The sequence below is a fragment of the Bactrocera dorsalis genome, chromosome 3, assembly GCF_023373825.1.
Source record: "Bactrocera dorsalis isolate Fly_Bdor chromosome 3, ASM2337382v1, whole genome shotgun sequence".
NCBI classification, from domain to species: Eukaryota; Metazoa; Arthropoda; class Insecta; order Diptera; family Tephritidae; genus Bactrocera; species Bactrocera dorsalis.
The window spans coordinates 8441158-8466414 of record NC_064305.1 but is presented as its reverse complement, the minus strand read 5'-3'; the positions used below and the strand labels follow the sequence as shown (position 1 = coordinate 8466414).

General features: G+C 32.2%; 2 protein-coding genes across 5 annotated transcripts in view; both read left to right on the top strand.

Annotated features, from left to right (window-relative positions):
- Positions 1-147: 147 nt before the first annotated feature.
- Positions 148-5967, top strand: LOC105223852 (arginyl-tRNA--protein transferase 1). Of its 4 annotated transcripts, none has more exons than XM_049452061.1 (10): positions 148-336; positions 880-1006; positions 1070-1461; positions 2374-2570; positions 2781-2927; positions 3251-3432; positions 3500-3663; positions 3717-3865; positions 5361-5423; positions 5649-5967. In XM_049452061.1, exons 1-10 carry the CDS (start codon positions 252-254, stop codon positions 5742-5744), a joined length of 1602 nt encoding a protein of 533 aa, XP_049308018.1. In that variant the 5' UTR covers positions 148-251; the 3' UTR covers positions 5745-5967. The 4 variants fall into 4 exon arrangements, with proteins under 4 accessions (XP_049308018.1, XP_049308017.1, XP_049308020.1 ...); XM_049452060.1 differs by lacking the exon at positions 2781-2927 and adding an exon at positions 2962-3111 and having other exon boundaries at positions 150-336; XM_049452063.1 differs by lacking the exon at positions 5361-5423 and having other exon boundaries at positions 151-336.
- A 2910-nt stretch (positions 5968-8877) lies between these two features.
- Positions 8878-25257, top strand: part of LOC105223853 (sialin) — a 35466-nt gene continuing 19086 nt past the window's right edge. The window contains exon 1 of the mRNA XM_049451575.1: positions 8878-9095. The gene's annotated coding sequence lies outside the window, so the exon portion shown is untranslated. The remainder of the gene's footprint in view (positions 9096-25257) is intronic.

Genomic DNA, 25257 nt, shown 5'->3' with positions numbered 1-25257 from the left:
ATAATTTTATAAAACAAATATAAATGAAAAGAAAGTATACAATTTTTTAAAATAAAAACTTACAAGTTTATTCAAATTAATGTAATTGAAATCGTCTGGTAGCGTAAAAATTCGGCCAGCTGGTTACTGACAGCAGTTTTTTTACTTTTCTTTATTTTTATCTATGCATTTTATTTTGTGAGATATTTTGCGGCTGTTTAACAGTAGTTTCGCTAACTCGGAATTATTTATTCAAATTCATAAAGTAAAATATGGAATTTACAATAAATCATTATTTCAGTAAGCAGAATAGCCGGTGTGGCTATTGTAAAGGCTTAAAAACATCGGTGTCCCATGGTAAGTTTGGAATTTTAACTAATATTCTGAATGATATGGTATGCATGTTTGTATGTATATTGATTTGTCAACAAAATATTGAATAATAAATTGTTACAACAAATAAGAAAGAAATGTATGGTATTTGAAAGGAATTAAAAAACAAAACGCCATTAGGTATGTATGTACTAGGTATCATTTGCAGAAATTAAATTTAGTGTGTGTACATATGTATGTAGTTAGATACTTGGTATAACCTAGTACTTACAATAATAATTTACTTACGTATTAATGTGTAATGTACATACATATTTAAATGTATTATTCTTTTCTTAGAAATTGTTTCATTCAAATTAGTTATACTTGCTATATTATTGTTATTGCATTTTATTAGTCACCTTATCAGTTTTAAGAGCTCTAATCATAACTGAATATAAATTATGTTTATGTATAGTATCTTTTTGAGAAATCTGTATTATAAAGAAATTTTTAGTATATTTTTGAAAAAACAATATTTTGTCGCAAGTTCTGCAACTTTAAAGACAATTTTTCTTGAATTTTTAGGTATGCATTCATATACAATGTTTCCACAAGATTATCAGGAGTTGATCGATCGTGGCTGGCGACGTTCTGGCCTTTATTGTTATAAACCACTGAATAATGAAACCTGTTGTCCTTGTTATACAATCAAGTAACTATATTATTTATGACATTGTTTTGTCATTGCATTTATAAGGTGTGCTTAATCTTACAGATGTGATGCTTTGGAATTTAAACTGACTAAATCGCACAAAAAAATTTTGAAACGCATGACGCGCTTTCTTCGAGATGGTAAAAAAGATAAAAACGAAGATTCTTTAAAAACCAGCACAGCCAAACAGGTTAACGCGGATGATGGTGCAGTTGGCGGTGCAGATAATGAAATGGATACTATGGGTGGAATAAATGACGAACCGCGAGAACCAAATATACCTATAACTGATGTCGATCTAGCAGTCGTTGCAGCCTCCAATCCGGAAAAGCATGAGGCAGCGCGCAAGAAACATGAACACTTCGATGATCAGACGGTGTCGCCAACACAAAGCGTTAATACTATACCTACAGAAAGCGTAGATGTGGCGGATGGTCAAATCGCTACTAAAAAATGTACGAAATATAAACTTTTTATACCCTATCAGCAGGACAAGCTGAGTCGGTTTATAAACGTCCGTCTGTTCGTCTAGTCTAGCAGACCTTCAATTGACTGTCCACAACCCTAAAATTTTAGGTGTTACATTCACACCCTTTGCTCCTTCACTCTACATATGACCGAGCTAGCTGCTAAGTTACAGCTCCGCAACAAAAGCCTGCAGTCGGAAGCCGGCAGCTCATGAGGAAAAGACAAAGAAATGTTGTTGGCAACATACAAGGCAATCGGCCAGTCGCTCACAAACTACGCCCACTGATATAGTCGCTTGGATGTAGTGAAATGCAGACTAGAAAGCTTCAGACGTGCCAAAACACAGCATCCCGCACGACTACGGGATGTCTCCGGTTGGGCATTTGCACAGCGAGGCCCGCATGTTTCCTATAAAGGAACATAATGAACTTCTCCTTACGCAGTTCTGTGAATGGCGTACTATGAGACTAAGTGTCATCCATTGCATATGAAGAGCCCCCTAAGAATTTAGAATCACCTTCACCCCATTTCGTTCTGGATACTGTAGCAGGTTGAAATTCTACTTATCCAGAATCGACTCTGATTTATGAAATATACATCCAGAGTGCAATGAGCACCCTCATGTCTCTAATCACCTCTCTGCATGCCCAGCGAATCCAAATCACGTATCACCCCTGTCCCTATGGTCCGGACACATCGAAACAGCACGTTTCGTGGGCTTGCAGTTAAATGACTTCGACTTTTTGCAGTTAAATGACTTTAACTGGTGTAGATAACTGTTTTGACAACAACGATCAAAATCATGTTGTTGTAAGCAAAACATTACAGCTTCGGTACAACCGAAGTTAACGTACTTTCTTATTCGAAATTACTTTTAATTGATAATCAAATCTTTCTAGTACACGATGGCATTAACGTACAACGAAAGAAAGCGAAGATTCTTCGCCTGGAACGTAGGCAAGCTAAAATTGCCGCTAAGGGTGTACAAGAATCGGAAGATAACAAAACTACAACAAAAAAGCAAAGAAATGCTCAAGAGAAGACGCTTGCCGACTATTTTGCCGATGTCCAACCGAATGATAAACACAAATTACAGGTAAGTAACAATTTCTAATCATCTGTTTTATTTTATATAATATTATTTGCGATATATGGGTTATCATTGTTCTGGCAATTTGGTAGAAATATTCAACTTATGTTTATACTATTTACAATATAATATTCTACAAGATCGTTAATAGAACTTAAATAAATAAAATATCAATCTTGATTTCGATTCGATTTGTATTGTTGTTGCTATTTACAGGTGATTTTAATACCGCCGAATAAAAAACACGTTACTGATGAAGCATTCAATTTATATAAGAAATACCAATTGCTCGTACACAATGACGATCCTAATCGTCTAACACCATCTAGTTTAGAGCGTTTTTGTTACATGTCTCCTGTTAAGGTAATTAAATTGATTTCTCATCTATATTTCACAGTTAAAACTGGTACAAGTTAAAAGCCAACAATTTAAGGATACGCTAGACACGACATATGCGCTTTACCAGAAGTATCAAACAATCGTACACAATGATCCACCTACTCGTATTAGTGATTATTTGGAATTTTTACAAGAGTCACCAATCAAGGTTAAATTAATGAAAAACTAACAGCTATTATTTTGATTTTTTTCTTTATTAACAAGCATTTATTTCATAACCAACGTAATTGCATCAAAAAATATTTTATTTTTATTTAATTTTGTTGTTTTCTTGCTTTTACTTGTAGCACACTAAAACACGCGATGGTCCCACAGTCGGTTATGGCTCGTTTCATCAACAATATTGGTTGGACGACAAGCTTATAGCAGTCGCTGTAATTGACATACTGCCATATTGTGTTAGTTCAGTATACTTTTTCTATGATCCAGATTATAGCTTCTTGTCCTTGGGTACCTATGGTTCTCTGAGGTGTGTCGGCAGTGTATATGTAGTTGTTTTTGCATTTATATAAGTACATATATATTTTTATTTACAGAGAAATTGATCTTGTTCAGCAATTAGCAGACAAAGTGCCCGCTCTTAAATACTACTATATGGGTTTCTACATACATTCTTGCCCCAAAATGCGTTATAAGGGCCGTTTGACGCCCTCATATCTACTATGCCCCGAGGTGTATACATGGCATCTATTGACTGATGGTATATTTAATTATAATTTAAATGTAGTCGAAAATTTATATTTTATATTACAGCAATTCGTGATAAATTAAATCAAAATAAATACCAACGTTTTAATGAGAATGCTGACGCTAAAGATGCAGAGGATTTTCAGGAATCGGACTTAAACAAAACTGTGCTCTTATACGACAACACTTATTTAACTTATCGACATTATATTCAGGTATGTATTATTTATAAACTATTAGCAGCGGTTTTGGCTAATTTAGTTCGAAGTTTTATCAAATAACTAACTAAATTACTTTGATTTATTTTGTCCTAACGGTAATTTTTTGGTTTTGGCTTTTGTTAAGGGCAGTTTTTCCATATTTTTACTGTATATATATTTATATTAGAGCGTGTCGATTTTTTTTTTTTTCATTTTTAACAACCGAGGTTAAAAATATCTGCGTAATAGGTTGTATGGGTGATATGTGATTTAGCTATCCAATCTGGCAGATTCCGACAAATGATGAATATAATATCTATATGCAGCTATGTATTAAATTTCATCCCAAAAACTGACGAAGAAATTTTTATGATCCCTAAAAAACTTCGTCCTAAAAATCAATGGTTCGAAACCGGCTTTAAACCGATAGTCTCTTAAGCAAAGTTGTTCAGAATGCACCGTACAACATTTCCCATATACGCGATTTTTATGTCTTATAAGTACCCTGTGAATCGCTTTAATGTATATATACCTGAATAGGGTATATTAAATTTGCCACAAAGTTTGTAACACCCAGCAGGAAATTTTAATAATTTTAATAATTTAAAATATATTTATATATTATCAGCTTGCCGAGCTGAGTAGATTGAGTAGATTAATCGTCAGTATACACGCGAACTAGTCCCTCAATTTTTGAGATATAGGTCTGAAATTTTGCACACGTTATTTTCGCACTAAGAAGCTGCTCATTTTCTTGTACTTCCTTATTTGACAAAGTGTCTTCACAAAATTTGACAACCCTCTTCCTATGGTCCAACCCCGTCGAAACAGCACATTTCCTTTTCCTACCGTTGGATGACCTCGATGACAACTTGGATCCCAACGGGAATTAGGTACCCGTTACAACAACAACAACAACAAAATTTTAACCGATTTATTATCCATGGTAGCGCTATAATTTCTGAACTAATGCTTCAGATCGGATTATTATAGCATATAGCTACCAACAAACTAACTGATCAAAATTAGGTGCTTCTATAACCGATAACCGTTAACACAACAGCAACAGGTGCTTCTATTAGCATCTTTTTATATGTAAACGGGTTTTATAGGTTCGGTGCAACCAAAATTAACTTTTTATCTTGATTTAACAAAATAGTCTTATTTATTATTTTCGTTCTAATATTTAGTTTAAGTTTTTTTTTATTTATTCATTGCTATGACACAGATTTCATGATTAAAAAACAACTTTCAGAATGTTAGTGCAAATTAAGGTTAAATAACGAATTCTTTATTGTTATTTCATATTAAACTACTTTTTTCTTGCTTTATTATTTATTTTCAAATAACGCTCAATTCCAATAAAATAAAAATTTTATTTACTTCAACGAAAAGCTTACAAACTCTTTAATTAGAAATCTGTGTCATTTCATAACATTTTCGCTTAAAAAATTATTGGTATATCTTGAAAACTCTGCTCCTTTTCCATGTTGTTTAAAATATTGCGCAGTCATTGAAAATACCCAGCATTGACAACATGTTGGACATCATAAGGAGCAGAATTTACAAAAAGGTAATTGCACGTGTTTTATTTACATACATACAGACATATCAACATACTTTCATACATACAGCTGCCATTATATAAATATCCAAATTCATAATTCATTTAATTCATAATTTTCTCTTGTTTTGTGAAAAAATAATAAAATTAATTTTTTGTTTTTAGAATTATGTTTATTGTGCTTTGCATATTCTTTGTAATTTTTTAAATTTTACCCAAACATTTTAATTTCAGTTGACTGGTGATGATGATGATCGCGATTTAATAATAGAATATGGCAAGCTGGTCGGCAAGTCACTGGCCCATCGCATGCTCTATGTCAAAACTTAAAGTTGGCGGCCTAACTTTATATTGTATTTGTAAATAATATTTGAATATATGGCATACTTTTTTTAAATACAGTTGAACTGTTTAGCTAAATTTATGCTTATTGTGAATTAATAGTTTTTTTAACATTATTATGTAATATTTACTAAAAATGCTATTGTTTTATTTGAAATCACTGTTTAGCAAAAAATGAACTAGACAAAATAAAAATTAAGTTAATACAAAATACCTATTTTTCATCAGTAAATGTAAGTTTTTTAAGCAATGAAAAATCGGATAATAAAGCAGGAAAAAACGAGAATTTATTTCGTCAAATAAAATAGTTTTCCATACAAGAACTTGATTTTGACGGATCAATTTGAATGGCAGCTATATGCTATAGTAATTCAATATCGGCGGTTCTGAGCAAATGAGAATAGTAGTATAATTCATATGTATATAGACAGACAGATCTCAGATGTTTCCTTCTGTGTGTTACAAACTTTGCGGCAAACTTAATGTGTCCTCTCCAGGTTGCTCTTCTGTTTAACCGAATAGTTTTAGTTAAAGCTATCCAGTTTATAGTCTTTAAGCGTCTATAAATTCAGTTTCGCTTGAGTAAAATATTTATAGCTGGCAAAAAAATACATATATGTGGTAGTACATATGTACATATGGTATGTAAATCTCAAGAGATTGTTGTTTCTGTTGGCTAATGCTTTATGCATTACGGTATAAATACTTTAATATATTTTACAATATTTACTTTAGTCAATACGCCACTTGTGGGTGCATATAAATATGTAAATAAGTGTCAATATGTTTTTGATTCATGAATATAGCAGCTAGTAAATCGTTGCGTAACACTTGAGCTATAAATAAAAGCGCATTAACGGCAACGGGTTTAAGCTTCTAAAAATATTATATCAAAAAATTGCCTTACTCAGCTCGGAGATTTAAAAACTGTTTGCGGTGTTATAGGTATGTGCAATATACTTCCTAATTGCTGGTCATAGAACAGTGTAAGATTTATTGCGGTTGAGTGGGCTATAATAAAGCAGCACGGAAAAATGGTTATTGAGCTTGGTTGCTCTTCTTTTCCTACCTTTTTATTTTCCAATACTGGCTGGCCAATGCAGATGGTTTTTAACCAAATAGTACCAATTTCGGGATATGGGTTCCAAACATATTGATATAGATCAATCTATAAAGAGGACTTTCGAAAAATTTCAACTAAATCGGTCTTGTAGAACCTGAGAAATCGTGGATATCGCTTTAAAAAACTTCCTTCTCCTTCTTTTACGGCGTAGCCACTGCTGACGCGGTTATAGCCGAGTCAAAAACAGCGCCCCAGTTAATTCTTCTTTTCGATATTTAGCGCCAATTCGAAATACCAAGTGCAGCCAGGTCCTTCTCCATCTGATCTTTCCAGTGGAGGTCTTTCTCTTCCACTGCTTCTACCGACGGTTAGTGAATCGAAAGTTTTCAAAGCTGAAGCTTTCTTTTCCATCCGAACAACATGATCTAGCCAACACAGCCGCTGTCTCTTGATTCGCTAAACTATGTATGACATTGACATACCGTAAATCTCGTACAGCTCCATCGACTGCGGTTCTCACCGTCGCCAATGCGCAATGGACCATAAAAATTCCGCGAAACTTTTCTCTCGAACACTCCCAAGGCCGGAGGCATGGACGAGAATGATGAAGGATTTATAGAATTTGGTCTTTGTTCGTCGAGAGAGAACTTTACTTTTCAATTGCCTACTCAATCCAAAGTAGCACCTGTTGGCAAGAGTGATTCTGCGTTGTATTTCAAGGCTGATATTGTTGGTGTTGATGCTGGTTTCAAGAAAGACAAAATTATCTATGAGTGCAAAGTTATGACTGTCAACAGTAGCGTGCGAGCCAAGTCGCGAATGCGATGACTGTTTGTTTGAGGACAGGAGACATTTCGTCTTGTCCTCAATCAAAATCAGACCCATTGTCTGAAACCTCGTTTTGGTTCGAAGTCCAAAGTAAGTTCGTATTTGAATAGCTCGGCCGGTAATCCATCGGCCCTTGCCGCTTTGTTGTTCTTCAGACGGATGATTGCTATTCGAACTTCTTTATGGTCGGGCAATGGAACATCTATTCTATCGTCATCCATTGGGAAAACGAGTTCACCATCTCCAGATGCTATACTTTCACTGCCATTCAGCAGGCTGGAGAAGTATTCTCTCCATAACTTGCTCTGTATGCTCTGTGCATCAGCCACTAGATCACCATTTTGTGTCCTACAAGAGTATGCTCTGTTCTTGAAAGCTTCCGTTGGTCGCCGCAACTTTTCGTAGAATTTTCGAGCATTACCCCTGTCGACCAGCTTCTCAAGCTCTTCACACTCACGCATTTCGATCTCTTTCTGTTTTTGTATGCATATGCATCTCGCTACCCTCTTCTTATTTATTAGCTTTAAGCCAGCTGCCAAAATTTCTGTCAATATTATTAAATAAGAACAACCCTAATGCGCGCATTCTACGCGATCTACTTAAACGGCATATCAGTGTGATCCTCGTCATCATATTATGTTGTTGTTTCTTATTGCAATACTTAGTAAGATGCTTATCCATTTGAGCTTTTATAATCCACACACGAGTTGATTTTAATAACTATGAACGATTAACTGACGTGCTTCACACTTACACACACACATACCTGTGCATGCGCAATAATATACAATTTCATTAACGCTTACCTTAGGCTATAACTTTCGATGCCTAAGCGCAACGACGCGCTCGGCGCTTCCTTACACAGCAGGTGGGTGCCGAGCGTCGCTGGCGTCGTCGGCGTTAACAGCCAGCGCAATAGCTTTCTGGCGGCTGCGCCGTGCGCTTTAAATTTGCAACTTACGCTACGGACACACAGCGTGCACATGTGTTTAAGTATGCATACGTGTGTGTGTGTATGTATGTAGAGTGGCTTTTTCGTTTTCGACCGAGTTTCGCATTTGCGTTGGCTCTCACCTACATGCCGACACAGTCAAGCGCACGCTTGCCTATGCATGTATGTTTGTATGTTTGTTGTGTTGTTAGTATTGTTGGAAGAGCGCACGAATTAAAGCGCTGTCCGTTGGCAGTCAATCAATCGCGGCGGTTTGGCGAAAATTGAAAAAGTTAGTCGAATTGAGCCGTAAAATATAAAAGTTTGCCAAGTGCAGCGCGCAGTACGTTTGAACTATTCATAGCGTGCGGTGGTTTGGCTTACCAGCTTTACCAGCTTCGTAGCAGTGTTTAAAGTGTTACAGTTATAGCTAAGTTAAAAACACAAGTAACAGACGTGTGAATGCGTCAAATAGTGCAATAATTAGGTGTTTGGTCTCTTCGGCAGTGTGCAGAAGGTAAAGTGTTGTTGTCAAGTAGTATAAAACTGTATTTTTGTTGGAAAATACTTTGCAAGTGAACAAAGAAGCGTTAAGTTAAACGTTCGTACTAAGAAATCCATTTTTTATTTCAAATGTTTTGTTCATATATTTTATATATAAGTGAGTGTTGTGTTTTTTGGGTCCTTGTGGCTTAAATAAAATAAATTTTGAATAAGCGTTTAAGTAGCAGATAAAGTTGTGTATCTGCCTATCATTTTATAAGTGTTGTTTGGGTATTAAAGCCAAATTTTGGCAGCTCTTGAAATTGTTAGTGAGATATTAAATCATTTCCTCAAATGAAGAGGCTATTTTGAAAAAAAAATTGATGGCCATATTATTAAGGTCAACAAATTTGCAAGGAGTATTATATTTTATATTATTATATTTTTTTTTTTTGGAAATAAAAAAAATAGTTTGCAATATGATTTTCTTACGATTTTTACGATAAATAATTTATGAAAAAAATTTATATAAATAAAAAATATATTTTTTTTATTTCGAAACTTAAATGTTATTAATTAACTATTATAATATTCAAAGTTTTTAAAATTAAAATTTAATATTTAACTCAGAAATTTATAAAAAAAATAAGCTTTTATAATTAAAAAAAAATATTTGTATTAAGTAAATAATTAATGAAAAAATACAGTAGTAATTTTAATTTTTTTTTTACTTAGCAGTCTATGTATAAATCTATTTGGTATAAAAATTTGAGCATAAATAAATAATTATGTAAAATAATCCTTAAAAATTTAAAAAAAAAATTGTTAATTAAAATTTAATTATTTTCAATTTAATTTTTTTTAATTAAATTTTAATTAAAAAAAATGTTTTATGAAACAAACTTTTATATATACATATATAAAATATTCTTAGATTTTGCATTTTTTAATTAAAATTTAATTATTTCAATTTATTTTTTTTTTCGAAATTAAAAAAAATGTGTTATGAAACAAACTTTTAAATGTTGTTTCTGAGCTAATATAATAAAAAAATATTTTTAGCTTTAAAATTTTTTAAAATCAAATTTAATTATTTTCAATTTAAAACTTGGTTTTGCAATTAAAAAAATATATACAAATGTATTTTTATACAAATTATATAGCTTTTTTCTGAGCTAATAGGTATATTAAAAAAAATTAAATAAAAAATAATTAAAATTTAATTTTAAAAATTTAAAATCTAAAAAAATAATTAAATTATAATTTTAAATCTGAAAATTTGAAAAACAATTAAATTTGTGAAATTTAAAAATAAAATACATATTTATTTCCTTGATTTTTTTAATATAATAACTTTTTTTAATAAATAAAACTTAATGATTTTAAATTTTTAATTTTTTTTTTTTTGTGAAAAAATATATATAAAGATATGTATTTATATTTAAATCTAATAATTTTCTTAATACAAAAAAATTAAAACATAATAAAAACTGAAACTGACTTATAGACGTGTGAAAATGTGAAATTTAAAAAACATATTTTTAACCTTTTAGAAAAATTTCAGTAAATAATATAAAAAAAATATAGTTTTAACTTTTTAAAATATATTCTATAGTAAAATTTGTATAATAATAATGAAATTAAAAGGTATATAAATTTATGTTTTATATTTCATACTTCTTCTGATAATAATTTTTTATACATATTTCCCTGAATATTTTTTTTTAATTTTTATTCATTGTATTTTTTATTTTTGTATATATGATTTTTTATTAAATTATTTTTTTAATAGTTTTTCAATTTTTTTAAATCTGCTGCACAAAAAACTTTTCTATAAATATATTTTAGCTTTTTGCTCTAATGCCAGTAACAATTTATTAAAAAATACGAAATTATTAATTTAACAAAATATGAACTTATTTTTTTAAAGCAAAACAATATATATGAAACTTGGTGAGCTCTCTCGAATTATATATCAGCTAGTTGAGATAATTTTGTGCTATAAAACTGCAAATCATTGTTAATATTACATTTGTATTGGTAAGAGTGCTGATAAATCGATCAAATTTTTTTGCTATTCTACAAAACTAAAAGCATTTTTCCGTTTTTTAATGCAAAAACAGTAAAATTAAACAAAAAATTTACCGTTTTTGCACGCAATATAATTTTTTACACTGTTATGTGCAATTAAATAATTGAAAACGCTAATAACAATAATAAGCCTGCTCGTAAAACTTCCCTACATGGCGTATGAGTGACATTGCTGAGTGGTGGCGTCTTCATTAGTGTGCAATGTGAGCGCGTACATAAATGCAAATATTTGTAATATATGCATTGTATGTTGAGTATTATCGCAATATGACATTTTCTAAGACTATTTGTTTTAAAGAAAAGTTGCTTATCGGCGAAATTAGTTTTTGAAAATAAAAGTGCACAGCAACACTTGCACTTTTTATTAAGTATAGAAAATGCATTTAAATACAAATGCTTTTCTCATATAAAAGTTCATTTTACATGTGCATAGTTGCTAAAACCAATTTATTTTAAAATGCATTACAATTTCTATACATTTTCTACATTTTCTACATTTTCTTTTAATTATTTTTTTATAGCACATTTCCCATTAAAATTTTTTTTGCTACGGCTTTGTACCCAAACGGTTTAAATAACTGTACAATTAACTCATTTCCATTATAACAAATATTTGATTTTATTAACCTAACATTTCTACACCTTTTTTATATTTTTAATAGTTTTTTATCAGCGTCACAGCTGCATTTACATCTCTTAATCATAGCGGAACAGTTTGCTTGACAATTATAATTATTAATGAGTCAGAAAGTTTAAACTTTTGTGAACATTAACTTTAATAAATAGTTAGAGAGAAAACAATAATATAGTATTAGCAACATAATTAAGAATTGTGTATATTTATATACATACATATGTAAGAACTTAGGTGTAAAGTTGTATGCTTATAAATGATAATTTACAATTTTTTACTTTAACATGATTCACTAACTTGGAAATTTATTAAATTTAGAAAAAGTTATTTAAAAAAAAACTACTATACGAGCAGTAAAAATAAAGTAAAACTGAACTTTCAAAATTCATTAAAAAAATGTTTTTCATTATTCGAAACTTACCGATGTACTTTCGCAGATGCTTAGTACTATTATAACGTCATTCTAAATAAAAAAAATATATATTATCGCTACCTCGCTCCATATAGACAGCTGAGCTAATATCTTTATTTTAAGGAAGAAAAAAATACCTAAAAATAATTTAACGTTTGTATGCTATTTTATTCGGTAGTCGAAAAAGTCTTTTCGTATTTCTAATCAAATTTTAACTTACCCAATATAAGCATGTATTTACATACATATATATGCATTTTTATATAGTAAATGCAATCACAAAAAAAAATTTTTTCATTTTAACCAAAATATTAAACAAAACCTAATAACCGTAACCGTTTGAGTCAACATATTATTTTATATTTGTTTTAAATTATATAGTTCATGGATAAAAAGTGTTAATTCTAACCTGCAAACATGTACATAAAAAATTATTTAAGCATATACAGCAACGAAGTTATTTTTTCTTATTTATTATATTTTTTTTTTTACTTTTTTTATGCTCACTGCTAACTAAAACTGCAACAAAAAGTAGTTAAATTATGTATGACACCTTCACAGAGCTAAAATTAAATGTTATGCAACTAAAAATTTGACACACTTCTGGAAGAACTTGTATCAATATTATATTTAACTTATAATATAATAATATTATTAAAGCTATTTATGCAAGTACGCTAGACAGTCGCAATCGCTTGGCAATAATTTTGCATAAATTTGCAATAAATTTCAATATTGTTTGTTTGGAGTATTAAATATATGTATATATAAATATATAATAACGGGTGATTTTTTTGAGGTTAGGATTTTCATGCATTAGTATTTGACAGATCACGTGGGATTTCAGACATGGTGTCAAAGAGAAAGATGCTCAGTATGCTTTGACATTTCATCATGAATAGACTTACTAACGAGCAACGCTTGCAAATCATTGAATTTTATTACCAAAATCAGTGTTCGGTTCGAAATGTGTTTCGCGCGCGTGTTTTGTTCAGCGATGAGGCTCATTTCTGGTTGAATGGCTACGTAAATAAGCAAAATTGCCGCATTTGGGGTGAAGAGCAACCAGAAGCCGTTCAAGAACTGCCCATGCATCCCGAAAAATGCACTGTTTGGTGTGGTTTGTACGCTGGTGGAATCATTGGACCGTATTTTTTCAAAGATGCTGTTGGACGCAACGTTACGGTGAATGGCGATCGCTATCGTTCGATGCTAACAAACTTTTTGTTGCCAAAAATGGAAGAACTGAACTTGGTTGACATGTGGTTTCAACAAGATGGCGCTACATGCCACACAGCTCGCGATTCTATGGCCATTTTGAGGGAAAACTTCGGACAACAATTCATCTCAAGAAATGGACCCGTAAGTTGGCCACCAAGATCATGCGATTTAACGCCTTTAGACTATTTTTTGTGGGTCTACGTCAAGTCTAAAGTCTACAGAAATAAGCCAGCAACTATTCCAGCTTTGGAAGACAACATTTCCGAAGAAATTCGGGCTATTCGAAATGCGAAATGCTCGAAAAAGTTGCCCAAAATTGGACTTTCCGAATGGACCACCTAAGACGCAGCCGCGGTCAACATTTAAATGAAATTATCTTCAAAAAGTAAATGTCATGAACGAATCTAACGTTTCAAATAAAGAACCGATGAGATTTTGCAAATTTTATGCGTTTTTTTTTTTTTTAAAAGTTATCAAGCTCTTAAAAAATCACCCTATATATGTACATATGTATGTATAAAGCATTAATAAATTTTAGCTTAATTTTTAGACTATTGTGAAATATAATTTGCACTTTCATTAAAATAAAATGTGTTTACTAATAATTAACTTTTTTAAGGAAAATTATTGATATTTTTTTAAAGAAAAACGAAAAAATGTTGATATTATTAAAATAATTATATTTTTATTAAAGAATTTATCGATAAAAAATACACTGTATTTTTTTTACCAAATTCCAATTTCAAAACAAAATTTTCAAATTTTCACTTTTCTTCAAAATTAAAAATTTTTCAAAACTTCAAAATTTTTTCAAATTTTTAAATTTTTTCAAATTTCAATTTTTTTTCCAAATTTCAATTTTTTTCCAAATTTCAATTTTTTTCAAAATTCCATTTTTTCAAACATTTAAATTTTTTTCAAAATTCCATTTTTTGGAAATTTTAATTTTTTTTTCCAAAATTTCAATTTTTTCAAAATTCAAAACATTTTAAAATTTTTCCAAATTTCAATTTTTTTTCTTTAAATTCCAATTTTTTTTTAAATTTCAAATTTCATTTTTTTCGAAATTAATTTTTTTTTTTGAAATTCTAACTTTTTCAATTTCAATTCTTTCAAAATTAATTTAAAAATTTCTTTTTAATTTTTGAACGCCGAAAGAATACAGAAGCATATTTTTTAGTTTAAGTTCACTTGTTCTCAAAAAATATCTTTTAAAGCATTGGAGGGAGGAGCATTGGAATATTGTATGAAAATATTCTACGAAAATTTTTGGTTTTGATGGAAAGTTTAGATTCTTTATTGTGTTTGTTAGTTCTGCAAAATTTTCTTTTGAAGCATAACCGTCTTATGAATACATACTTCGATGAATTTGAGTATTTTTGTTTTTTTTGAGGCCGTAAGGAGGCTTTAAAATGCCTTCGCACCATATAGGGTTCGTCATCCTACGTGAGTGGTGCAGCCACTAAAACACTCATTCCTTCTATCCTGGAATTTCTTCCCCTACCCCGGACCGCTTTCGTATTACTTCAGGGCAAGGTTTCCAAGATGGAAACCCTGCGTCCAGGGATGCCTACTACGATTTTGTAGCCAGCATCAAGCTATTTGGCTCGACTTCTATTGGGAGTCCGCGTCCATGTCTCTTTTTTTAGTGCGTTGAACATGTTCCATGTACGATGCAATTATTTTCCAATTTTCGCAGCTAGATGAATTTGAGTATTGATGGAACGTGTATATATGTATGTATATTCGTTACTCTGTTTCAAATATTGTACATTTTTTTAAGATTTTCGCGCAAGAAACCCAAATTTCAAAGCACTGGAAGCATTAGAGGGTTAATTTTTTAAATGAATGTATGAAGTATGACAATATCCTTCAGGAAATTTTGATATTGATGGAAAGTGTCAATTCTTTATTTTGTTTCAAATACATTGCAGGAAACCCAAGCATTAAAGTATTGGAAGCATTAGAGGGTTAATGATTTAAATGAATATATGAAATATGAACACATTCCTTGGACAATTTTGGTGCTGAAGAAAAGCTTAGATACTTTACTTTGCTTTAAATACATTTCTTTAAGAAAGCTTCAAAACACTGCAAGAAACTTGCTGGTTAACTGTAAGCAACAGTTCTTTGAGATATAAGTTCTCTGAGCCATGGAACAATTTTATTGTTGGAATAGTAAATTTTATCGTTGAAAATATGTAAACTTGATACAGCTTTCTTAATATTTCACGCGACTTAAGAGTTTTGGAGGATGCTCAAGCATCCTTCTAAGAATTCGAACCTCATCAACAACCACTACTCGTACAATTAAAGGTGTTTAAAGCAGTATTAGGAGATTTTTGAGCTGGTTCGAATTTTTGCTGGGTTTTAGAAATAACAACAAATTTCTCTGCATCAAATTTGCGAAGATTCTAGCATCTTGTTTGTTGCTTTTTTGCTTTGCATCCATTCCAAGTACTCGTACTTATGTTGGCGCACGTTCGCTCAATTCGATACGATGACGTGCGATGATATTCAAAATTGTACGCCAAAAACAGTGTTTTAGAGTGTGCCATAATTGGTTGCTAGAAATTTCCTGATTGCTGTCTGCGCTTCACGTGCATGCGAGCAGTTAAATGCTGTGCAAATGTATACATATGTATATGGGGGTACATGTATGTACATTTATGGGTGTGTGCTATTGAATACTTTTCAAGTATCAGTTAAAAATAAAATAGAAATTGCCAAACTAAACCGCAGACAGCAACAATCATATGTTGTTGACAACACAAAAACAAACAAATAACAACAAAAACACGAAATTATAACAATACTAAAAGTAAAATGACAACGAGTTTTTTTATCATTTGAAACTTTAAAATATAAAACAAAGGAGAAGCGAAGATAAAATAAATGATGCCAAATTTTTCAAGTGCTTTTGTTTTTGTTTTTTTTTTTTTTGTTTGTGTTTTAATTTTTATAACGCATCATTGCTTTGTCAATAAGAGATACCACATTGTTGTTGTTGTGCATGTTGGTAATGCCATTGTCGGCAGTTGTCATGGAATTTTTCAGTGGCAGTACCATTCAAATTAAGTAATTAGATGCGAAAACTATGTTAAAACACCAAAACAACCGCGTGTTAATTACAGCCCGCGCTGGGAGACGATCCACTGCCGGTGCATGCTTAAAACTAAAGCAGATTTACCCGATAGTAGCGGTAAACAGTAAATAGCAATAAAAAAGTGCTGAATAAAACAATACACCAGCGAGCTAAACTAAGCTAAGCTAAACCAAAGTAAACACAACAAGCGAGTAACGCTTGTCAATAAAGCTTGGCAAGTCGCACAGCGCACGCTCATTCAATGCAATCTTGTTGATAAGCACACAAACCTACAGGCATGGCTGTAGTCATATTTTTGTTAATGATAATGCATATATCTATGTATGTCTGAGCTTTGGTGCAAGCGAACCCGGTTAGTCGGCGTCTTCACTGTGATGGTTGAGGAAATTTATTACTGAAGCCGGTAGTAGACCGTGGTGGCATATTTCAGCACAGCTGTTCGTTATAACAGGTCTTTTGAGTGAATCAATATTTAAGTCTAATTTTAGTACGCTGAGTAAATTAGCAATATTTTAGGAACGGCGCTTAATCTTCTTAAGCGGGTTTTTGCTAGAAATGCGCTTTTTGGTCACGATTGTATCTTTTTCTAGATTTAGACGGTGATCCAAGCAGAGTTACTTTGTTCAATAGCGTTTTCTTGACAGATCAAGCGTGATTCCCCACTATATTAGAAGGTTTTCTATTTTTTCTTTAATAAAGTAGGGAACAACGACATGCATCACCCTTTAAAAGCAGCATTCATTCTAAAATAAATCTCACAACCTCCTCATGCAATCTTAAACGAGCATTGGCGCTTCTATGTTAAAAAATGATAGAAATCAGGAAAAGCAAATGCCGATAAAGGATTCGAAGATCGCAGAATTGCTTTGGTTTTTCATAATTTTTTCAATATATATACATAAGCAAAAATTTCAAGGTGTTTCCACTAAGGATAAGCGGATTTAAGTTTTTTTTCAGTTTTTTATACGACGAAAAATGCGAAAAATCTTCAAAATGTGAAATATCTGTCTAAACAGACTCTGTATGTTGTAATAAGCTCTCTTTTTACATTTTCCCTCCTTTTCTTCTTTTTGTCACGTCGTTTTGTATAAAATACCCAAATATATTAAATTAGTTGATATTTTATTAAATGGTATTGTGTATGCCAGTCAGTGTTTTACCAAGGCACTTGCGCATGCGCATGCGTAAATACCAAAAAAAGCTTGTGCAAACATAAATATATTTCTATACATACTTATATGTAAGTACTTGTACATACATATGTATGTACATACTATATACTATATGTATAAGTACCAATCTGTGCAATGACACTCGCATGTGCAATACCCAGTCTCTGCTCTGATGATTATCTTTCCAGCTTACTTCAGCAGACTTGTCTATTATATTAATTTTTTGGAAATTCGCAGGTATGAACCGGTTATACTTAAACTTATTGATTCTCCAAATTACTTAAGTCCATTAAACTTTGTATGCAAGTGCGCATTTTTGGGAATTTTTTTTGCAGCTAATTCGTTGTAATTAAAGCGAAATATTGATTTTCCTTGACACTCTAAATGAATGCGCATGTGATAAATTGTAAAATGACAAAAAATAGTTAGCAAATGTAAATTCCCGCTAAATGTGCTTTTGCACACGCGTGTGCATGTGTATGTACATGTGTATGAGACAGTTTATGAGCCAACAGTTAAACGTAGTACATAAATTTCTGTTAGTAAAACTGTTGTTTTAACTTCTCGAAATTACAAATTAAGTTTGAGCTTTTCTTAAATTTTTTTTTAAATATTATTTTCAACACTTAATAAGACAAGTCATAACTTTTTTGTTATTATGCAGTTCCATGAAATGTGTGCATGTAAAGGGTGATTTTTTAAGAGCTTGATAACTTTTTTAAAAAAAAAAACGCATAAAGTTTGCAAAATCTCATCGGTTCTTTATTTGAAACGTTAGATTGGTTCATGACATTTACTTTTTGAAGATAATTTCATTTAAATGTTGACCGCGGCTGCGTCTTAGGTGGTCCATTCGGAAAGTCCAATTTTGGGCAACTTTTTCGAGCATTTCGGCCGGAATAGCCCGAATTTCTTCGGAAATGTTGTCTTCCAAAGCTGGAATAGTTGCTGGCTTATTTCTGTAGACTTTAGACTTGACGTAGCCCCACAAAAAATAGTCTAAAGCCGTTAAATCGCATGATCTTGGTGGCCAACTTACGGGTCCATTTCTTGAGATGAATTGTTGTCCGAAGTTTTCCCTCAAAATGGCCATAGAATCGCGAGCTGTGTGGCATGTAGCGCCATCTTGTTGAAACCACATGTCAACCAAGTTCAGTTCTTCCATTTTTGGCAACAAAAAGTTTGTTAGCATCGAACGATAGCGATCGCCATTCACCGTAACGTTGCGTCCAACAGCATCTTTGAAAAAATACGGTCCAATGATTCCACCAGCGTACAAACCACACCAAACAGTGCATTTTTCGGGATGCATGGGCAGTTCTTGAACGGCTTCTGGTTGCTCTTCACCCCAAATGCGGCAATTTTGCTTATTTACGTAGCCATTCAACCAGAAATGAGCCTCATCGCTGAACAAAATTTGTCGATAAAACACATTTCGAACCGAACACTGATTTTGGTAATAAAATTCAATGATTTGCAAGCGTTGCTCGTTAGTAAGTCTATTCATGATGAAATGTCAAAGTATACTGAGCATCTTTCTCTTTGACACCATGTCTGAAATCCCACGTGATCTGTCAAATACTAATGCATGAAAATCCTAACCTCAAAAAAATCACCCGTTAGTTCAGTTATTCTAGAATGTTTTTAAGCGTCTAAGGAAATACATGGTAGTTTGAAGTTTTTAAATATAGGGGGTTTTCTAAGATCTGAATGTGATTTTAATCAACTTCCGACTATTTATGGCTACATAATAGATTTCAAGTTGATATAAGCCAAGCACATGAAGTATAATCGGCAATATTAATTATTGTTCTAAAAATCAAATTTATTTAGATAATATTTCACCACACTTTCATTTCACTTGAATAATTTAAAAATTCACACAAATTTTGTTAAATAATATCTAACCTCACTTTCACTCCTTTTTAGGTGCATTTCCTATAAATAGTTAACTGATTATTTATAGGAAATCCCTAACTTCGGTTTCACGCTCTTCCCAGAAATTTATCTGAATATAGTTAAGAATACCTAAAGGCATTCATTTCCTTCCAAGAATTTTCATCAAAATTTATCTGTATACAGTGTGAGAATACCTAACCTAGGTTGAATGGCTGATCCCTCATTACAGGTATATAGATTATATCATACTTAAAGTGTTATGTACAGTCCTTTGTGAAGCCAGACGAAAAATGCCTTTTCAAGAATTTTCATCTAAATTTAAATAAATATTTTTAGAGAAAATCTAGCCTCTCTTTAACTGCCTTCCAAAAATTAATATTGAAATTTATCTGAATATAACCTCTTGTTCACATGCTTTCAAAAACTTTCATCGAAATTTATCGGAATATAGTTTGAAAACACCTAACCTCTCTTTAACTTCCTTCCAAGAACTTTCATCTAATATATCTGAATAAATTTAAAAAATACTGCACCTCTCTTTCACACACTTCCAAGAAATTTTTGTGAATATAGTTTGAAAACGCCTAACCTCTCTTTAATTGCCTTCCAAGAACTTCCATCTAAATGTATCCAAATATATTATGAGAATACTTAACCTCTATTTAACTCTTTATATATAAATATGTATAAACCTTTGTGAAACCATACGAAAAACTCCTGTAGTTGTATATAAGCTATTGACGAAACGTCCTGTCCTAACCTGGATGTCTGAATGTATGCGATCCGAGGTGTTTATGCCTTGATCAGCCAAAAGTGGGATGTTCGAGGAAGAAATGGTGAGACGATTCTATCTCAACTGCTTCCTAACAGCTGATACAGCTGGCAATCGGTAGGTTGTTGGTTGTTCAATTTTACAGCTTGAATGCCGATCTGACAGTGCTTAGTGTACACTACCTAGCCTCACTGTCATTTACTTCATAGTACTTCTGTTTAAATTTAACGGAATGTAGTTCGATAAGACTTAACCCCACTTTCATACTCTTCAAAGAACTTTCATTTGAAAGCTGTCAACCGCACAACAGGTAGTATTGCCATCAAGATCGATTCCTTGAACATAGAGCATATGATCGGTAGTGTTAAAAACTTTTCTCTTAAATAATCTATGATCAAAAAACATAACTCTTAACTAAGCAAGCACCACTCAAACGTAAGCAATAGTATTATATGTTATTTTCAAATTTGACCTCTTCAAAATCCGCGATCTTCTCTTCACTTCTGGGTTTTAAAATAAAAATTTAAACTATTTTTGTTGTCCTTTATTGTTGCGGTAGCTGTATAAATGATACTACAACTGCTTTCTGGCAAAACCGCTTTTGAAAGCAGTTCTTATATGTTTTATTCTTTTTATTTTTGTTCTTTACATATTCCTACCCGATTCCTAACCTTACTTATTCGTCATAACAGAAAGACACGCATGTTCTTATACACTAATGCTGCTTAATTTAATGAATCATATTTATAATTAAAAGCCTTAAACAAACACGATTTGTAACAAACTTTTTTTTATTTTCGCTAGAAATATAATTATGCCAAAGTTAATGGAATAATTACAAAGCATATTAAACAAAACTAATTTGTTGGAGCAAAAATTATAGGCGAAAAAAGGCAAGTAGTAGCATATGGGCTATTAGCATGGTCGATTGCTGCCATTAATTTAATAAATATTTACCTTGTTGCACAATGTTTTCAATATAGAAGTGCAACTACATAAACACCTACATACATATGTATAAATATGTATGTAGATATAACACATAATAAATGCATAATAGAATTAGAACTTAACATATATGTATGTATGTGTAACAGTACCTTGTGGCTTTAGTGCATGATAACAGACTGCATGTGGAGTTGCATATGATTTTATAGCGAAAAAAATAAGTTGTTTACCACGTTGCTATAAAACTACAGTAGTTTTAAATGCAAACAGCTGTATACAGTTTAGTGCGAAGTGGTAGTGATGCAATTAACGGTTTTTGCCAGATTACTCGTGCTATAAAATGTAACTGTACACATACGGTTATTTTTATGCGTAATTCTAAATAGTTAGCTTGGTTTATAATTAGCTAGACGAGTGCAATATAAAATAAATATTTGTTGTTGTTAAATAATCCATAAAAATTCACGCGTTGATAGTAGACTTTCATTGACAAATTTTATATATTTTCTATTCACTTCATGCATTGTCTCAGTTCATTGACATTGAAATATTTTTGCCACTACTATTTATGCCATTTTTTTGTTGCTACTAAAATTAGTCACAAGCAGTTAGCGCATAATTTTTTTCGAATTTAAAATCATATAAAATATATAATATATTTATTTATGTAAATAATTTTTAACATAGACTTGTGAATGACGCTATACCCAACAAACATATGTAATGGATATTTTCATAAAAGTTGGTCCAATTCGAGGTTTCCTACTTTTTTAAAGAAAAAACACAAAAACTTCAAATTTAATGGAGAATGTTTATTATCATTGGAAAAACATTCTTTGACACTTATTTTTTAAAAATTATCTTTTTCAAATGTTGGGGTAAGATGGTTCCTCCGTTAAGTCCAATTTGTGATGATTCGTTCGAGCATTTCGACTGGTAACTGGCTAATGATGGGGTGATGTTTTGTTCCAGGGCATGAATCTAAGCGGGATTGTCCGCATAGACTTTAGACTGTAGATATCCGCACAGGAAAAATCTAACGGTGTGATATCACACGATCTTGGTAGCCAATCGACCGACTCAAATCTTAAAATTATCTCCTCATCGAAGTGTTCTCTTAATAAATCCATTGATTGATGCGATGTGCGGGAAGTGGCGCCGTCAAATGACACTACTCACGCGTGATCTGTCAAAAAAAGGCTATTGAAAGAACTATATTTACTTGGATCACCCCTAAAATGCAAATGTACATCACTTTGACGAGTCTATAATAAATATCTATACTATGCCATATAAAGATGATTATAAAATATCAGACTACTTCTCCAGATTCTAGTGTGTGCGCTGAGTGGTTACTTGACTTTAGTTTCTATTTTGTACCCGTGGTTATAGTGAGTTGCCTCTGATAGTACTGGTGGTCCCGCCACCAACTGACTTGCCATGTCTTTCCTTTCCCTAGTTCAACCAGTCTTGATCTTCAGATCAGATATAGGCTACACCGGCCCTTTTAGTAGTCTGAACTGATGATGGTTCCTTTACGCGGGGTTATAGGTTATAGGTCGATTCCGAGCCCCTTTCACCTACCGATTTCGTCTTCTTCCCGTGCAGTTTGCGTAAAGAATTTACTGTCGCTAACAGCCACCATCCGTACCCCGAAAAAAGCCGCATTCAATTATCAAAAAATTATCTCTCACGAGGCGTAGGCGAGAGATGACGCACGTCATATGTGGTGTTCAACCAGAACTGACCAGCGTAAGGAGGGAATCTTCGTAACCAATACCTAAAACACTAATTAAACAATGACGGGGAGAAAGTAGAACGTACTCTGAAATACCATGGTTTTAACGAGACGGGGGCAGTTACAGCCCATCAGTAGTTTCTGTTATATGTCACCCGAGCATACTCAAGTGGCAAAATGTCGTGACCACCATCAACTGAAATCTGAACTGCCTTTGTTCATATCAAAGCTAAGATGCGAAGTAGCTGTTGGTAAGGTCGATCCATTCTCAAACAACCAATATATCCTCATTTATGTAGAGAATACTACCCCAATCTGAAGCTGTATAAGACAGGCAATATAATTTGTAGGTTAATGAATCGAATGCTCAAACATGAATGCATCGATTGGATATGGCCTATTATCCGTTTTATAGGAGGTTAGAGTATTAGTAATGCGCCTAGAAGTTACGGTATCCATTGAACTACTAGCTGACTTATTAAGATTCGGCAGTAAAGTTTTGGTTTAGGCGCAAAATGCATACATTTTGCAGAAGACAAGTTTGTTCGTCCAACTTCGGTCAAATTTGTATTTTTATAGACTGTCTGGACAATTGAGTGAACCATGTAAAACGATATTAGATAGCCATTTCTTTGAAACTTACATGGACTTTTTGGGTTAGTTTATGATATAAATTGTATAAGAACTTCAACTCTGTCCAACGAAAATTTCAAGTAAATCTAAAAGGATCCAGCTCAGTCGGGTCTAAGTAACAGGAACGGACCAAGATTTTTTATCCGGCCAAAGACTGTTAAATCGGCACTATTCCTTGAAATTAGTTCAGAAATGTTTTCTGCCACTACAACAACAACGTCCGACATAGAAAGTTTCCTATGCCTTAAATGATGGTGATAACAAAGGCAGTAGGATTTTCAAATAGCAGTCAATTTTAGTATCGATCGCTTACTTATTTAAAATTTAAGTATCTAGAATGAATTTTATATTTTCTAAAACCTTCTTTGATCCTACACCAACAAAAATTAATTACGAAACTTCATCACTCGCAGTCACAGCAGTTCATTGTGTTGGGTATATTTCGTATGGGTACTCGTAGTAGAGTATTTCGAAAATATTTAGATCAAGCCAAGCGCCACGGGCTTGCTTAGACGCTTGCTTAGGCGCTTGCCTACTCCGCTTGTCAATAATAATAATGTAAGTCACGTGCGTATGGGCCAATACGTGCTGCGTCTTATAAATTATTATCGGTTCATTTGTAATTTCTTGCTCTTTTACAAACCCATTTTTGTTTCTTATGTTTCGGTCTTCTTATTTAACACTTGAAGACTTTGTATTTGGCTGTGCGTGTATGTATGTTCGAGTATGTGTATGATTGTAGACAAAATGAGATGTTCCGCTACAAAAATAGACAATGCAAATTTGCATGAACTGTTTTTGGTGTTGCATAATTACTTCAGCTTTCCGCTTTATTGAAAAAGATTACACACATTTATATTTTTTTTTTATATCGGCTATTTCTTAACTTGTTTGTTTGAAGTGCTGTGGTGTGATAGTTAAAGCGGGTAATTGTAGATAAAAATAATAAGTTTGATTATAAAAAAAATTATAAATTTTTTTTAAATTAAAGTTTTGATTTTTCAGGCTTAACAGCAAAAGTTGTAATTAATATTTTTCATACGATTTTTTTTTAAATATACATATATATGTTTGTGTTTACCATGGCTTCACATGTAGAGATACACACTCAAGGAACATTGAATTTGTAATTAATTAATGCAACAAAAACAAAAATCAACATTAAAAAACTCTGAAATTTTTTACCGCGAAATAGTTAATTGTAATGTATGTTTGTATGTATATACATATATGTGTATGTAACTGTAATTGCAAACGCAACTCATTCAGAAACTTTTTGACTGCTGTAATTACAGTTTGGTTCGTTTGACTAACCACTTGACTGCGAATTGCATTAGCTCGATTAGCAAATCAATCAAGTGCATTTTGCACTACAAAAACAAAACCTTTAATTAAGTTTACACACTCGTTTCAAAAAATGACAACAAAAAATAGCCAAATTAATAGTAGTCACAAATTGCCTTTAAGTGTTGTTGTGGTAATGCACACATTTCGACTTGACAACAATTGGCAATGTAGCTTCCGTCACGCAAGTTGAGGTACAAGGGATGTTTGATAAGTCGCGCAGTTT

Excerpts from the sequence above, each read along its gene's own strand:
- LOC105223852 (XM_049452060.1), top strand. The coding sequence starts at position 252 with ATGGAATTTACAATAAATCATTATTTCAGTAAGCAGAATAGCCGGTGT. Across the intron at positions 337-879 it reads AAAAACATCGGTGTCCCATG|GTATGCATTCATATACAATG; the intron begins GTAAGTTTGGAA and ends TTGAATTTTTAG. Across the intron at positions 2,571-2,961 it reads ATGATAAACACAAATTACAG|TTAAAACTGGTACAAGTTAA; the intron begins GTAAGTAACAAT and ends TATATTTCACAG.